A 412-nucleotide genomic window follows, 5' to 3' on the forward strand; every position below is an offset into this window, starting at 1 on the left:
CATAAGAACTTAAGACTTTGACAAATGCATTTCCTCTTTTCTTAGGGATTAAGGTATTCATGAGGCAAATGTGTAAATATTTGAATATTGTAAAATTTCTTGTGCCTACTCAACTTCAAATTTTTCAGGCTGCAATACAAAAAGTTTGTACTGACCGAACAGTGATTATTGTTGCCCATCGCCTGTCCACCATAATTCATGCGAACACAATTCTAGTTCTGCAAGATGGGGAGATTGTAGAACGAGGAAGGTGAGTTGGAATTCAATTGTACTGTTTGTATTGGTTCTAATGAAGTACACAAATGATGGACTTGTAGAGCTTGAACTTTTGTCTTATTTTTCTTTTCAGTAATGTGTGTTTATATTGTTTAGAACAATCTTTAACCCATAGCTGCAGGATATTTGGGTTTTC

General features: G+C 34.7%; 1 protein-coding gene across 1 annotated transcript in view; it reads left to right on the forward strand.

Annotated features, from left to right (window-relative positions):
* The window catches only part of LOC119588615 (ATP-binding cassette sub-family B member 6, mitochondrial-like), a 14,448-nt gene that overhangs the window by 12,342 nt on the left and 1,694 nt on the right, over positions 1-412 (forward strand). Inside the window, exon 13 of the mRNA XM_037937255.1 lies at positions 129-250. Within this exon, the coding sequence (XP_037793183.1) occupies positions 129-250 (122 nt within the window). The remainder of the gene's footprint in view (positions 1-128; positions 251-412) is intronic.

Source organism: Penaeus monodon, chromosome 24, assembly GCF_015228065.2.
Source record: "Penaeus monodon isolate SGIC_2016 chromosome 24, NSTDA_Pmon_1, whole genome shotgun sequence".
NCBI classification, from domain to species: Eukaryota; Metazoa; Arthropoda; class Malacostraca; order Decapoda; family Penaeidae; genus Penaeus; species Penaeus monodon.